Source organism: Geospiza fortis, unplaced genomic scaffold (assembly GCF_000277835.1).
Source record: "Geospiza fortis unplaced genomic scaffold, GeoFor_1.0 scaffold237, whole genome shotgun sequence".
NCBI lineage: Eukaryota > Metazoa > Chordata > Aves > Passeriformes > Thraupidae > Geospiza > Geospiza fortis.
In genome coordinates this window covers 1,053,697-1,066,542 of record NW_005054319.1, presented here as the reverse complement: position 1 = coordinate 1,066,542, position 12,846 = coordinate 1,053,697, and the positions used below count along the sequence as shown (strand labels likewise).

The 12,846-nt window shown below is 39.3% G+C and overlaps 1 protein-coding gene across 1 annotated transcript in view; it reads left to right on the top strand.

Annotated features, from left to right (window-relative positions):
• SDK1 (sidekick cell adhesion molecule 1) overlaps positions 1 to 12,846 on the top strand; it is a 387,816-nt gene that overhangs the window by 110,310 nt on the left and 264,660 nt on the right. The window contains exons 3-4 of the mRNA XM_005420447.3: positions 1,527 to 1,633; positions 5,465 to 5,612. Coding sequence (XP_005420504.2) covers positions 1,527 to 1,633; positions 5,465 to 5,612 — 255 coding nt within the window. The remainder of the gene's footprint in view (positions 1 to 1,526; positions 1,634 to 5,464; positions 5,613 to 12,846) is intronic.

Below are 12,846 nucleotides of genomic sequence, written 5' to 3'. Positions count from 1 at the left end.
TAAGTCAGAAAAGAAAACCAAAGTAGGACACTTCTGATCTAATTGATTTGTTTTGTCCTGGTGGCAGCAAAACTAAATCTGCATTACTGTCCTGGTACAGATGAATACTCAGGAAAGAGGCCTTTAATTTTGGCTTTATTTAATAGACAAGGTATTAGCCAAATAGGACACTAAATCTTCATGGGAGAAAGAAAGATTGTTGTTGTATAACTGTTAGGTAAAAAGAACTATAAAAATTAATTTTCAGTATTTGTCAGAATCTTCAGTTCTTTTTATTTTTTTAATGATGTTTTCCAACAATCTTCTTCCTGGCAGAGAAGGAAATTATTTTGTAAGGATCTAGAGAAGCCTCCTGTCCTATTGATTTCTCTCTTTGTATTTTCACCTGCTCTCTCACTCTGTTCCCCATGGTGAGGCTCATCAGGCAAGAGGAAACAACATTCCTGCTTCAGAGGGGGTTGCTGTGGCTCCCATAAAGAGCACAGGTTGGAATCTTCCTTTTCTCCCTGCCACAGCCACAGGAGAGAATGTGCTGGTGGCTCCTGGGCAGGTGACAGCAGTGACCTGAGGAGGTCACAGGAGTCACAGCACACATCCATGGGCAGCCAGGGGCTCCTGGAAACCCCAGGGATGTCTAAAGCTTGCCCACGCTCTTGGGCTCTGGTTTAGGCCCCTGTGTTTGGGGCTGTAACCCAATTGCTGGGGTGTGTTTTGTGATGACACCAGAATCTTCTGCCTCTTTTGTTTTATGTTCCCTGATCCTGTTCAGGCATTAAGCTCTGCACGGGTGTGTACAATATATTTGAGTCAAAGAAGAAATGTTTTCTTTTAGTGGAATTAAATTTAGAAGATTAAAATTCAGCAGTTTTCCTTTTCCTTATCTTCCATAAAGACTTTCATTAATCCTGCCATAATATCTCCTGAAGGTGACTGGGGGAATATGCACTTGTGATTAATATTTGTTTAATGCAGGATTATCTCTATTATTCATGTGTTTTATTCCCATTAAAACTGTGCCTATCAGCTCATTTTCATGTTGAGCAATCAGATGTAGCTGAATGAGGAAGGTGAGATTAGTGGACTGAGTGTGTGTTTGAAGGGCAGAGCAAACACAAAGTACAGCACAAGGTGGCACTTCCAGGATCCCTGAGTTTCAGTGGTCACACAGCAGAGCTTTCATTGGAAAGCTTTGATACTTCTTGCAAGTCTTCCTAATACCTACACTTAAGCTTCTTGTGGCTTCTCTGAACTAATTACCTGCTTTGCGTCATGAATGAAGGTAGAGAAAACTAGGGGAAAAAATTGAAGTTCATCTTTCATGTGAATTTTTGATCTGAAGACTGAAAGGTATTTTCATGCATTTTGTGTGAGCTGTTTTTTAAAAACCCGTATATAACAGACAATACTGTAACCAAAGACCTGAGATTACACAAGAATGCTGTTTGTAAGAAAAAAATACAAGAAGCATTTAAGACAAAGTGCAAACCAGGAAGAAGTGCTCTCTAATTGTGCCTTTTGCCCTGCAGGTACATCATCCCAGCTCTGCAGAGGGCTGATGCTGGCTTCTACCAGTGCATCGTGAGGAACAGGATGGGGGCACTGCTGCAGAGGAGATCTCAAGTCCAAGTGGCATGTATGTCTGAGTGGGGGTCACTCTGTGACTCATTAGCTTCTTTTTGGGTAAAAAACCTGATGTATGATGACATTTGTCAGTCTGAACAGGTGTTAAATATCAGGCTTAACAATTGTTTTCAATTACTGCCTCATAAGAATTTCATACTTCATTTATCATCTGGAAGCAGCTCAGAGCAGTTCCACAGTCTTTGAGCTGTTCAAAGCCATGAAAATGAGATTGTTTGGAGATATCTGTAGCATGAGAGAACTGTTACACTTTATGGAATTAAAGAAGGCCATGCACAAAACTATCAAAACAACAGCAACAACAAGAAAAATTCTAGAGGAAAGCAGCAGCATCTGAAGGGAATGGGATGGTGGAATAGCACCAGGAAGATTTCACATTGTAATCCTTGTGGTACAAAATCAGCAGTTTTACAACAAAACTTTAAAATTCTGTTCTCAACACCTTTCTGAAGCAAGTGTGTTTGCCCCAGTTCAGTTTGGACTTTGCATAATTTTTGAAATTCAGCTGCCATTTGGAAGGGTTAAGTTAGTTTTCTCAGGTGTTTTTGCTAATGAACGTGACATAAGAAATGATCACAAACCTTTGATTTCCTTTTTTTCAGTTAACCTATAGAAATAAAATTCAAGTAACTTTTTTTGAAATTATAACAAAATTAGGCCTAATTCTTTTTCCAAAGTGAAAGCATAAAAGAAATTTTAAGAAACAGATTTGTGTGCTGTGCCTAAGAAGTCTCATATTGGATCAAATTGCTCCTTGCCAGGGTTGGTAACTGGAAATTCAGTAGTAGTAAATGTCAATTGATAAGCAGAATTTAGAGAAATTGAATTACTTATTAGATACCCAATTTGAAGGAACTGATTCAAGTTAATCAGTATGTCAATAAGGGAAATTACATGGAATTTCCTGTGTTTTAAAATAAAACCAGTTGCAAATGGCATTATGTAAGTTTTGGTATCATGTTCATCAGTTTACTCCGTACAGTAGATTTTGTTACTATATCTGTAATGGCAGTGATATCAGTAACTTGATGTTTGGTCTCCCTATTGTTTCAGAGCTGCTGGGAGCTAAAGTTAAAATAAACTGCTGCTAAAATGGGGTTTTCCTTCCTTGACCTCTGCCAGCCTTTGTGCCCCTGCTGTCTACTGACCAAGGGCTCACTCTGACCTGGCTCAGACCCCTGCACGTATTTTTCCAAATACTCCTCTGCAGATTTAGTGAATTCTGTCAGGTCACAGAGGATCTAATGCAAGCTGCTGTGAGTGAACAGAACTTTGAGGGAGGTGTGGGGCAAGCAGGGGATTTAGAGGGGAAGGGGAGGGTGAGGTTCCTCTTCTTATGCAGCACTGAGCCTTTGGAGGAGCCTGGATGCCTCTGGAGCTGCATCTCCAGGTGTGGTTTCAGGGGACAAAGGCTTTGATAGCAGTCCCAGGGAAAAATATGCCCATTTCCTCCTGCATCCCACTAATCATCCTCACTCCTGGACTGCCGTGGAGCTCACTCCCCTTTAGGCTCAGCAGGAAAATGTGTTTGAGCAGCTGTGGGCTAGGAGACAGCTCCAAAATTTCTAAAAGAGCAACAGTTCTTTTGCTGGGCTGGTAAAGTTGTCTCCCAACTCCTCCCTGCCCAGCTCCCTACCCAGCTGTGCAAGCAGTTGTACTGGCACACTGCAGGGAGCAATTCCTCAGCAAGTCCTGGTGGGAACAAGAGTGAGAAGGAGACACAGGAATGCTTTTCCTTGATGCTGCTGCTGCTGAAGAATTCTGTCTCCTGAAATGACAACTTTATTCCCCTCTGAAGCAGGGGGAGGTTTCCAGCGCAGAGTTTTGTCTCTCCAGGCTGGTTTGTGTGTGTTTGGCTGTTCTAGAGAGAGTAAGACATGCAATTGCTTACTTTTCTTCAGTTTAATTTCCCCCCCATTTAATTTCTCTATCTGCATTGCTGAAGGAGGCTAAAAGGTTCTCTCTTAAACCTGTCTGAATTAAGCAGTCTATGTATTAATTCATTTATTCATTTCTTTTCAGAGGCAAAGCAAACCAGACCCTGTGTGACTTGGGAGACCTTTGGTCTTTAGCCTGTGTGACATCAATGGCTTCTGTAGTGAAATTGGCAGTCAGATTTGCACTTTATTCCTGCAGATTAAAGTGTTCTACAAGTTATAATATCCTCTTTCCCCTTCACTCAGGGTAGCTACTGATGCCATGTGATTGTTTTCTGTGTTTTAATGGTTTTTATATGAATTAATTGATTTAAGCTGTGTGGATGTAGTGAAGTTCCTGATATTTTATCATATATTGCCTTTTGGTTATTCTTCAAAACATATCAGAAAGGAACATTCCAAGGGGTTCCTAAAACCATCTTAGCCACTCATCAAAACTTATGGGGATTGAAATGTTAGTGTTTTAACTCAGAAGGATTCACAAGAAATGATGTTTTTTGCCAGTGAGTAGAAGGTGCTTACCAACACACTTCAACTCAAGATCTCTAGTGAAAAATTGAAAGGTGTAATTATAATGGCACTGAGAAAGATCTGAGATATTTTCCATGTCCTAGATATCTGAAGTAGCAGGGAACTTGTTAAATAATTTAAAAAATATTTCAACACATGCTAACATATTACTTAACTGAATGGGAACAGATATTTGTGAGAAAACTGCTGAGTAAATCTTAATTACAGGATGGGCTTAAAAACTCCTGTATTGTGAAAACTAAAATAATCACACGACAGTGAAGTTAATTAGATCCACCTCCGCAGTTTGAAATTTCTTTTCAAGTAGCTGATCTGATTACAGTTGTAAGGAATCTGGAGCAGCAGAGGAAGTACAATGCTGATTATGTCTGAATAAATAACTTGAAAATCACAAAGATGATTAAAGCTTCTTTAAAATACCATGTGTTTTTAATTTCTGCTCTTGTTCTGTCTCTTCTCATCTCCTGCCATTCACAGACCTGATAGTAGTCATTTCTTTTCTGTGTCCTTTGCATCCCTCTCTGCAGCACAGAACTTGTAGAGGACCCTGTTGTCCTTAAAAGAAAGGGAATTCAGTGACAAAAGCTGGAATAGTTCTCTGTTGTGTGTGTGTCTGTTTCCTAGTTTAAATCAAATTAAAATGCAGAGAAGTTCTTTGGAGGGTGAAGAAGTAAGAGCCTGCAGCCCTGTTCATTTTAGTAGATAAGAATGCAGTAAAAAAGGCAATGGAAAAACAAGAAAAAAACACTTACTGAATTTCTCCAAGGTCTCTCCAGATACCTGAACTTGTCTGTGAAATAAAACCTTCAGAGGCAGGGGTTCTGCAAGGGTAGCATCATTTCTTCCATTAGAACTTTTGTTAAAAGCTGCTCTCCAACACTAGGGAAGCACTATTGACCTTGAAATGTCATGCCAGGAGAGCTGGCAGCCCCCAGCATGACCCTGGGATTCCAGGATCGTTTTGGGATCCTTGCCTAGGTCTGACTCTGTTGGCCTGGCTGCAGTGGAAGAGCTGCTTGTCTGTTTGTGTAGCTGTGGATAAAAAACAAAAAGATGACCAAAAAATTGACACATTTATTTACACCATGAGCATTCCTTTAAATTGCAGGATTTTCTTTTTTGTTGTTAAGGATTTGTCTGAAAAAAACCCCCAACCAAATGAAAAACCAAAGCAAGCAAACCTCCATTAAAATGTCATTTTCAGTAAAACCCCTCAGTTACCTTCTACACTATCTTTATTTTCTTACATTCCTATCCCTCCACAGTGGGAAACATGGAGATTTCTCTGTCTCCTGAAAAGAAGTGGGGAGAAAGGCAAAACTTCTCTTTTAATTTTTTTTTTTTATTTTTTGCAGACATGGGAGATTTCATGGACACAGACCAGAGAAAAACAGTGACTGAAGGACAAGCTGCTGTTCTGAACTTCCCACACATCCTCAGCCACCCGAGGCCCCAAGTGACGTGGTTTAGAGACGGGCACAAGATTATACCAAGCAGCAGAATGTAAGTCAGTGAAAAGCTCAAAATACACCCACCCTAAAATATGATTAATTATATTTGATAACACAGCTTACATTTTAAGTACACTAATTAAGGTTTAAAGAGAATAAAGTAGTCGTGTTCATACTAAGTTTGAGATAAATTACTATTTTAAGACTGTCTCTGAACTTCTGAAGCAGTTTGACAAAATAATTCATGTGGTTTTAATGGTCCTGGTGCAGCATGAGGGGCTGGATGTGCAGAATGTCTGAGCTTCCTTCACGCTATTCATTTCCATGATACATTTTGGAAAAAGGAATGTTCATCTCTCAATTATGTTTACTTGAGTGCACTAACTTAATGAATTCTGAGTTTTTTTCTTTTAAAATTTGAATCTGTGGGGTTTTTTTCAGAGTTATGCTTAGTACTATTTTCCTCACAATAAATTTCTAGATATTGTTTTTTCTTTTCATTATTTTTTAGCCAACAATGACAATTTAATTTATTTTTTACTAATTAGCAGCTCACCCCTAATGACACAGTACTTGTATTTTGATTAGTTATTATCTCAAGGTGTGCTCATTTATCCTTTTCTGAAACAGTTATGAAGCCAGCCCATGTTTTTATCTGCACAGTTTCATTCAGAGACTGAAGGGCTTGACTGTGACATTAAAAATCGTGGATTAAATCTTGTCTCATTTATTGGAAAACTGTTGAAATGCCAGGAATGTTGCTAGTTAGTTTTAACTGTGCATTACATTTTCATGTGTTCAAAGGGATAGATGTGCTAGCAAATGATGGTGATGGGATATTGCTGTGTTCCAGGAATGCTTTAGAGTTCATATTAGAGAGGGAAAACTTCTCTTAAATTTGGATTTTCTAATCTGTGCAGTATATTTTACTGCTGTTTGCCTTTTTGAAATCTGAAAGCTGGTATTAGAGTAGCTTTGAAACTGTTAAAATTAGTATTGCTGGGATGTGAAGAAACAATGTAATAATTTATGAATAATTTAATAGCAATTTGATGGGAAACAGCTGGAAGATGAAACAATGGGTTCCTGGGCAATCTCCTGAAGAGAGCTAAGTGACAAATCCTGAGTTATTAACCATTAAGGATCTACTTCCCCCACTTGTGCCACATTACAAGTTTTTTGTTGTCAATGCTGAGAAGACACAGATCAGGAATTTGCAGATAGCAACAAGGCCTTGTTTTCCTGATATCTGAGAGTTTCCTGGGAACCCTTACAGGGAACAGAGCAGAGTGACCAAGCCAAGCCTGCAGTGCCTGACAAGGAGATCTGCCTGAGTTCTCTTACATTTTGGGAAAATTGCAAGTAGAGCTGTGTATGTCATGTATTTGTTAATATAAAGATCCTGATTTTCACCTGCTGTGCTTTCCTCTTGCTCTTACCCCTTTGGAATTGCTGGAGTAAAATCACCTCTAACTGTGAGAACTGCAACACTGGCTACAGCAGGGCTGAAATACACCTCAAGGTTTCCATATAAATTCCATTTCCCTGGTCAGAAATTTTGTCTAAAAGGGACACTTGAGGATATTTGTCTGATCTGTGTAGGAATCTGAGTATGTCTGCAGCTGAAATGCCCATGCTGGAAGTGTGAGCCTGCTTGGAAGTTTGATAGGTGGTGCATAGGGAGTCTGATGTGTTCAGGAGGTGACAGATTTATGGTACACACACCCAATCATCAGAGCACTCTGTGTGCAGTAGGTCTCAAAATACTGGAAAAACCAGAGAGCATCCACTCACATCTTGCTGTCCATGAAATTTGGGAAGTAAATATGGCAGCCCTATAAATACAGGGAAGCTGAGACGTGGAGAGGATGCATATAAAACTGTGAGAAGTGGAGAAATATCTTCTGGGAACTGTTTCTTACCTGTGGAGCAAGTTGTGCATTTCACATGCTTTTTGTGCACCTGGAGGGATCAATTTCCCTGATCAGTTTAGCCAGTGATCCAGTTAGGCTGATGCATCAATCTCACTGGATCTCCTGCTAAACTGATCAGGGAAATTGATACAACCACCTTGTACGATGCTCTTTAATCTGATTAAAAGTACCTTATATTGCTAAATCAATACAAAGCTTTTTTAATGCTCTTAAACAAGCTTACAATGATTTGGCTGAATCAATCAGCCATAATTTCATGTGTCAGCTGTAATAATGACTTCTAGGAGTGACATTGCTGTGGTGCATGAGGAGTGAGGACATAAACACTGCTAAAAATAGAGAGAAACTATTCTCTCTATTTTTATGGTGGTTATGGTGAAATTCATTCAAATAGTTGGTAGAGTTAAGTCTTACTCATGCAAAAGCCTTAATTGACATGTGTTTAACACTACACCATTTTTATGCCATAAAAATGATCCTCGTGTTTGTGTGCACCGATTCATCTCACTGGTGTGGGAACAGAGTTGTCCTTAGGTGAGAGGTACAAAAGATCAAAAGTAGCACTAGTTTTGAGAATAAAAAATAAGAAATTCTTGAGATGTTTGAAGGAATGTCATTTAATTGGCTCTGCAGTAAGGCTTTCCTAGCAGGTTTAAGGTGCTAAATGCTGATTTATTTCTCCTCCAATGTGTACCAGTATTTAGGACACTTAGGGGAGGGGTCCTGCCAGCTTTTTAACATCTCTGGGAAACCTGTGCCAGGGCCTCACCACCCTCATCAGGAAAGATTTCTTCCCTATATCCACCCTCTTTTAGTTTAAAACTGTCCCCTCTTGTCCTACCGCTGTGTGCCCTTGTCAGCTGTTCAGGGTGGGGAGGAGAAAAGATCAGTGAATAGCTTTGCTTTCACCTTTTTTTAGATCCTGCTCTGAGAGCGTGCATGGCTGTGACATTTTCTGGGAGAAAGTTTCCTTTGGGACGCAGGCAATTTTTTTTCAAACTGCATACTCTATTTAATCTAACTGCTGGTGTTACTCAAAGTGGAATTTGCAGCAAATAACCACATATTAGTACCTATCCTCATGGTGTTGGTAATATTTTGTTAGAGCCTCCAGATAAAAACAGGAATAGGATGACAAGTTGCTCCTAAATGAGTGGGCATGTAAAGTCAACAAATCCCTGTATAATACATAAATGTGCAGCAAATGGCCTGCACATACTCCTGGGGTTGTTGTTTATGACTTAAGGCAACTAACAAATGTGCAGCAGAGTCAGTGGGACATGATGGCGTGTGTTTAAAAATTTAAGTCCTAAAAGTCACTGTCCTTCCCTCCTCACTTAGTGCAGTGTGGGTGTACATTCATTTTGGCTTTTATGCATTCTCTGTCACCAAAGTCTCAGCCTGGTATTTTCAAGAGGTGTTTCTAGAACAGAATGAAGCTCTGTACGTGCTAGAAAAGCATGAAGTGGAGAATTGGAGAGGAGACTAAAAGATCAAGAACACGAGAAAATGAGCAAGGAGAAGAATTAGGGTTTGAGGTGTTTGTTATTATTCTACATTCCCCAAGAAGTTCTAGGAGAGACTTCACATTACACCCAGACAGATTCATTTCCAAACACACCAGCAGAGAAATGTGGAGTTACAGCTGCGCTGTTATCCAGGGTCTTGACTGATGGGATGATTTTGCCTGTTTCCCTGCACAAGTTACCAAAACTAGCAGCTCTCTAAAGGTGACTGCATCAAAAGAAATTGCTACTCTGGGATATCAAGTATTCTGCTTGCCTTGTGTGCCTGTACTTCATCAGGCTTAAAAGCAAAGAACATTTAACTTTCTTTACACGAGCACAAACAGTACCTTGGAGAGGCACAAAGGACAGTAGCACCATCAAGGTCTACAATTGCCTTTCACTTGTGGCATTGAGGAATTAAATTCTTAGCACTCTTAGAGGGTTTTTTTACCTTTCTCTAAGTGAAGCATTTTTCAGAGAAAAGGTTCATTCCAGCCATCAATTCATTTAGTTCACTTTCTTTAAGAAGAAAACTTCTATGCAGATGTTATTACTGTCTTCATTAACTTCCTTACAGTGATACTTCTCTTCCCCATGTAAGCTGCAGTTAGATGAATATTATTACCTCATGTCATTTGACAGTGGCACTGCCTTTGGGTACACAAGGGTTAATAGCTGTGTTTTGCACTCAGACCAATTAATTATTGGATGGATTTAATCATTATTAACTCTTAGAGACTGAAGTTGCTGGCAAATTGTGGTAGTTAAAACACATTAAGCAGAAGCAACTCTCTCATGACTTGTTGTGGTTTTGAACACTCACAATACTTTGCCAATAGGCAAAGCTGGTGCAAATTTATTCGACATTTGTTAAAGTAAAATTGTAAGTGTATTAATGGCAGCCTCAAAAAAAAAAAGTAGTTGTAGCTAAGTAGGCTTTAAAATATGAGAAAAATTAAGGTATCTAGGAATAATACATCAAATCTGGGGCTGATAATAGCATTAGATTAGGTTTTGCTTTGATGATAGCAGCTGACTTAATGTGCCATGTATATATTTTTCACTTTAAAACAAACACTACTTCATGTTTCTGTGAGCAGTTCTAGTGGCACAGAGCATCTCTCTGCAAATACCAGCCTGTCATACAACTTAAACCAGTTGCACATAATTACTTCTCACATACACTGGATAATACTTTCATTAAGATCATGATGATTATCATTACTGAACGATAAATTCAGAGACTGTCAACTCTGCAATGTATTGGCTGAGCAATAATTTAAAAAATTAAATTTGCAGATCTCCTGTCTGGTAACATCACGGAGTGACACCTCTCAGCAATAAGATGTGAAAAAGCCCTATAATATTTGGTTTATCTGTATGTACCTTTCACAGGCTCCACATTAAGGTCAGTACCTGAAAAAGAAGACTATTTGGTAGAATTAAATTATTCCCTTAAACTAAAATTCATCACCACCACTCTGTAATTAATTTATTTAACCAAACTTCTGCGCTGAGTAGCTTCAGGCAGCACCAGGAATCATCTTCCAATAGTTTCAGTGTTTGCTGTGGCCATCACCGTGCTCAGCAGAGGGAAACAGCAGCACCCCAGGGAAGCAAATCCCAGCATTATTTCCCAAAGCTGTTTGACTTGTCTGGATCCAGCCTCACTGCTTTCCTCTCTGCACATCATTTGTTTGCCACAGGTTTCAAACGTATGTGTCAGAAATTAATTTATTCAGAGCTCTCATCTTCCTGGGGTGATTGTTGTTGTTTGGTTTGATGGAGGGGGAGGAAACTGAGGTGGCACATGGGGACCACGGGATGCTGAGTGCAGGGTGGGTGGCAGCAGCACAGCCCTCAGAGGTGGGACAGGGACAGCAGGAAGAAAACATTGCTGCCAAAGAAAATGCCTTTTAGCAAGGCTCATTTGGAAGGGGATTCTTCCCAGGAGAGGCACTCGGGCTGATGAGACGAGAGGCACATTTTGGGATTTGACCAATATGTTTCATTACAAATTTGGACCACAAACCACAGAGGGTTTTGTAATGTATGTTTTTTTCATAAGCCAGGGGAAGTTGCTGCCATTACAGTAGCACTGTAAAATCCATATATTTGCTAGAAAAAAAGTGGATGCTTGGAACTAATATTGTGCCTTAATGGGCCTCAGCTGCTCACAGTATCTTCCAGGACAATCTTCCGCAGCTGTAAATTTCAATAAAACTTCAAAGATCACTGTCTAGGAGGAAAATCTGACTGTTGGATATTGTTTTTCCTATGATAATCACATATAAGGAACAAAATCATTTTATGTGCTAGCACCCTTATTAATCATAGATTTGGAATTTGTAAAACAAAGGCAATGGAAGTGTCACTGGAAGGAAACCTTTTTTGCTCTAAGTATGATTTACTTATCACAGCTAGCAGTGAAATTGATTTATGAGTTTGTTGCTTTCTGGGGACAAATGTACTTTGAGAAAGAAAATATGGACTGTGAAAGAAGTGTTAATAGCATTACTCTTTACATACTATTTTTAAAAAAACATCCTCAATCTAGAGGTGGGTAAATATGAAGACTTGTTGTCATCCTATTTTGAGGCTCACTTTTTTGCATCTGCTGCATTTTCTAATCAGAACTAAAGATGCTATTAGGGACAAATCATGAAGATAATCCTTTAATAACTAATGTGCTTTTGTGGAAAACCATTTTTCTGTCAATCTTTGAACTACTCTGGCTACAAATGGAAATATTTTAATATGCAGCCAAGATAAGACTATTTAAAAGTGTCGCAGTCATTCTTAAGAGCAAATATGCAAAAGAAAACTATTGCTTTATGCTTAAAAAGTGGCAATTGTTCACAAATCCCTGAGAACAATTTATCTCCTGTGGCTCCTCACATATCTCTGCTTTTATGGAAATAGATGCAAAATGCTGGTGATTTATCAAATATAGCAAAAGGTAATGTCTTATGTTTACCAATCAACTTTTATTAATCAAAACTGACTGAAGTAAAAGGTATCTGTCAGTACTTCTGGCTCTGTACTACAAAGGATTGTTAATTTTCTTTCTATGCAGGAAAGGACAAATTCTGTCTTGCCTCATGATTCCAGTGCATTTTTATGTGATGTGAAAAGGTGCTAAGACATATAAGTTTGTAGCTTTAAGATACAGGTTTATGTGGAATACTTTAAAAGCCTTTCATTTTGGCAGATTTACTTTTATAGTGAAAACTGCTGTGTGATTCAGGAAGAATGAAAAAAAGCCAAAACCACAGAACCTGGCACTCTTGGGATATATTGTGGCTTTTGTGGTTGATTTGCATCAAGTCTACTTTGTTAACAGTATTCAACTTGAATTTAAAGAATTTGCTACATGGGAGCAAAAGTGAAGCAGTTTTGCATTAATTAGTGCTGCAGGGAGAGGCAGGAGCTGGCAGCCTGTGCCTTATCCTGGGTGCCCAGAGTGGGGAGTGGAGCTGCTCTGTGCTTGGCCTTCCCCAAACAGGTTCCAAATGAATTTAATCCCATTGCAAACGTGCTGTCTGCTCTTCCATGGGTCAGGCTGATCTGTGTGAGAGGAGGCATTTTTGGCTCTGGTGCAACTTTGCAAAGGCATTTTGGAATTAGAAGTGAGAAAACAGTTGAATTCTGCCAAAATTTGTGTGAAAACTATTTATCTGCTGCTTGTTTCTTAATACACACCTGTGGCTGTTTTTATGTGTTACACAGATCCCTTGTTTTACATGAAAGGACCAATCCTTAGAAAAGGAAAATGTGTATTGGGGTGAGCACAGCTCGCTCAGCTTCACTCTCTTTGCTTTTCTCTCTAAGTTCCCTCTTTGCT